Genomic DNA, 3,578 nt, shown 5'->3' with positions numbered 1-3,578 from the left:
CAAGGGCTTGGTATCATAAGTTAAGCTCTACACTCACAAGTCATGGCTTTAGGAGATCACATGCTGATAACACTCTGTTTACTCTTAAAAGTGAGAAAGGTATAGTGGTTGTTCTCATTTATGTTGATGACTTAATCATATCTGGAGACAACACTGAAGGTATTCAAAAAGTTAAAACTTTTCTCAATTCAGTGTTTGATATAAAAGATCTAGGGGAGCTTAAGTATTTCCTTGGGAATTGAGATATGTCGCTCTCCGGAGGGACTGTTTCTATCTCAGAGGAAATACACACTTGACTTATTATGTGAGACAGGAAAGTTAGAAGCAAAACCAGTGGACACACAACTACCAGATGGGTATCAGGTTGAGAGAACAAAGCCTCCATATGAGAACCCTTCTCGCTATAGAAGACTGGTAGGTAAGCTCATATACTTAACACTTACTAGACCTGACATCTGTTATGCAGTAAACCAGGTTAGCCAATACATGAAAGCACCAACCATCTATCATTGGAGCCTAGTAGAGAGGATTCTTCACTATCTCAAAGGAAGTCCAGGCCAAGGTATCTGGATGGGGAAGAACTCAAATACATATCTCGTGGGGTATTGTGATGCTGATTGGGGCGGTGATCGAACTCATCGACGATCAACAACAGGGTACTGCACGTTTATTGGAGGAAATCTCGTGACTTGGAAAACGAAGAAACAGAAGGTTGTATCAATGTCAAGTGATGAGTCAGAATACAAAGCCATGAGAAAGCTAACTACAGAGCTCACCTAGCTCAAGGCACTCCTCAAAGAACTAGGCATTGAGTCATCTACACCTATCCCAATGCCCTGCGACAATGAAGCTACAATTCACATCGCAACCAATTCAGTGTTTCATGAAAGAACCAAGCACATTGAACTGGATTGTCATAAGGTCAGAGAGAAGATTGAAGAAGGGGTAACTCTCCCTTGTCACACACCAAGCAGAGATCAGCTAGCTGATATTTTTACTAAAGCCGCAAGACACAAGGTCTGATCAAACATCTATGGCAAACTTGGACTTGTGGACCTTACTCGGCCTTGATCTCAAATCCTCTCTCTGTAAAAATCACACTCTTTTTCCCTTGATATAGTTTTTGTCCTATAAGGTTTTTCTATCTCAAGGTTTTTAATGAGGTGATGGTTTACGGAGCTCCAAGTTCAGCCATGTTCATCGGCTAAACTTGAGGGGTAGTATTAATCAAGGAGGATATGAGACCAATGCAATAAGGTCGAGTGTCCGTACGACCGTCAGTACAAGTCACTACTAATGGGCTACGGTCCATGTAAAGCAAATAAGAACAGAGGCCTTTGTGATATCAAGACATATTGGAGAATAAGAAGGATTAGAAGGGTTCGGATATGCAGAGAATATCAGGGAGGTCACATATTATCTTGGTCAACGAGATGAACAAGTCAAACAAGGAGCACAAGTCACTCTCATCAAAGACGTTTTGCAGAGCAACAACTCTTCATGTCCCTTTCTCTCTTAAATGTCTCTGTAACGGCTATATGCTAGAGTTATGCCTATATATGTTATATAACACACATTTGGAAGAAGTAATCTAAGTATTCTATTCTTTGTGTTCATTCTCTTTCACTATTTCCGCAATTCTAACACCAAGTCTCCTTAATAAGCTGAAACAGTTAAATAAAACCGGTCTTGTCACGTCACTTATTTGCGATTTGGTACACTCTGGTTCGATCGGTTGACATACGCCTCCTATCAAACCTGAGCTCTTCCAGGATAGCGAGGGAAGGGAATAACGTCTCTAATGTTGTCCATTCCTGTAGCGAAGAGAAGCATACGCTCCAAGCCGAGTCCGAATCCAGAATGCTTCACTGTTCCATGACGTCTCAAGTCAATGTACCACTTGTATTGCTCGAGTGGTAGACCCATCTCCTCCATTTTTTCAATGAGGTCCTCCACCCATTCTTCCCTTTGGCTTCCACCAATGAGTTCTCCAACCTTTGGAACGAGGACATCAAATGCAGCCACTGTCTTTCCATCATCGTTGAGCCTCATGTAGAAAGCTTTGATCTCTTTCGGGTAGTTATAGACAATAAGAGGCTTTTGATGAAACAAGACCTCTGTCAAGTATCTCTCATGCTCAGATGCTAAGTCGATCCCCCACTTCACTTGGTTCTCAAATTTCTTTCCTTGAGCCACAACTTCCTCAAGTAAGGCTATTGCTTCCGTGTATGTTACTCGATCAAACTTGTCAGTCAAGGTAACTGATTCTAGCCTTTTAATGCAGTCTTCGTCAACATTGTTTGCCATAAGTTGCATGTCATCACCACTCTTATCAAGCAACGAATTGCACATGCCTTTGACAAGTGCCTCTGCGCAGTTCATAGCCTCCTCTACACCGGCAAAAGCTAATTCAACCTCAACCATCCAGAACTCAGCAAGATGCCTTGTGTTGTGAGACTTCTCTGCCCTGAACGTGGGGCCAAAGGTATACACATCTCCCATACTGCAAGCATATGTTTCCGCGTGTAACTGACCAGAAACTGTCAGGAAAGCTTGCGGACCAAAGAAATCTTGGGAATAATCAAATTTTAATCCTTCAGACTTAAGCGTTGACCTCTCTTCAACCTTAGAGAAAGTCTCCTCCTTTTCTTCGGTTATCTCTAGCTTGCTTGCTTGTCAAGCTTCAGCTTCCTCCTTGACAATGAGCTTGGCAGCTTCCCTCTCCAACTTGTCAGATTGTTTCATCATGGTAGTCACTTGGAACAATTCACCAGCACCTTCACAATCACTTGTTGTGATGATAGGAGTGTGAATGTGACATATATCATGTTCATAACAGAAACGGTGGGCAGCAAGAGTAATCTCACGTCGGATTCTTGTAACTGCTGCCATCGTGGTGGTCCTTGCACGAAAGTTAGTATGGTCTCTCAGATGCTCTAGAGTCAGCTTCTTCTTATGAATCGGGTACTTAACCGGATCCACCGTTCCAACATCAGTCACCTTCTCGGCGCTAAGCTCAATCTTCTGCTTCGTATCTTTGCCTTGCGGAGGAAGCTTCAAACACCCATCAACGGTCAGACTAGTCCCCGTCGCAACCAACTTGGAGAGATGTGAGTATACAGAAGCATCAACCTTGACCTGAAGATTCGCTGCGCAGGTTCCATCGTTCACTTCAAGAAAAGCAAAAGTCCCTTTTCCTTGCGCCCTTCCCGATTTAACCCACCCGCTAATTTGGACCTTCTGACCTGCAAGTCCAGCTCCGTCGTCGGGTCGATCCACAATCCATCGAATACGGGTCCGAATCGAAAAGGGGGATTTCTGCATCGTCGATGACGAGGCTCCATCCTTGTCTGGCGAAGGTATCCTATCAATATCACTCATTGTTCGTAAGCCCTAAAGAGGTTAAGGTACTAAGACCAACTCCACTCAAGAACTTGGATCAAGATTCTCTTAATTAAACTAATCATATTATTAATATTAAATTAATCAAATCAATCCATTAACAACTTAAACTAAATCACTCTTCCACTCAAGAACCTCTATCAAGGTTGCTTAAGGCTTAAGCATTAAAATAATTT

At 42.7% G+C, this 3,578-nt stretch overlaps 1 protein-coding gene and 1 pseudogene across 1 annotated transcript in view; both read right to left on the bottom strand.

The window, feature by feature from the left end:
* On the bottom strand, positions 1,753-3,571 carry LOC104793822 (annotated as a pseudogene).
* LOC104793821 (asparagine--tRNA ligase, cytoplasmic 1) overlaps positions 3,451-3,578 on the bottom strand; it is a 6,379-nt gene continuing 6,251 nt past the window's right edge. The window contains 1 exon segment of the mRNA XM_010520249.1: positions 3,451-3,459. Coding sequence (XP_010518551.1) covers positions 3,451-3,459 — 9 coding nt within the window.

This window comes from Camelina sativa, chromosome 6 (assembly GCF_000633955.1).
Source record: "Camelina sativa cultivar DH55 chromosome 6, Cs, whole genome shotgun sequence".
In the NCBI taxonomy this organism is placed as follows: domain Eukaryota; kingdom Viridiplantae; phylum Streptophyta; class Magnoliopsida; order Brassicales; family Brassicaceae; genus Camelina; species Camelina sativa.
The sequence above is the reverse complement of the archived record's forward strand: the minus strand, read 5'-3'. Positions and strand labels throughout refer to the sequence as shown.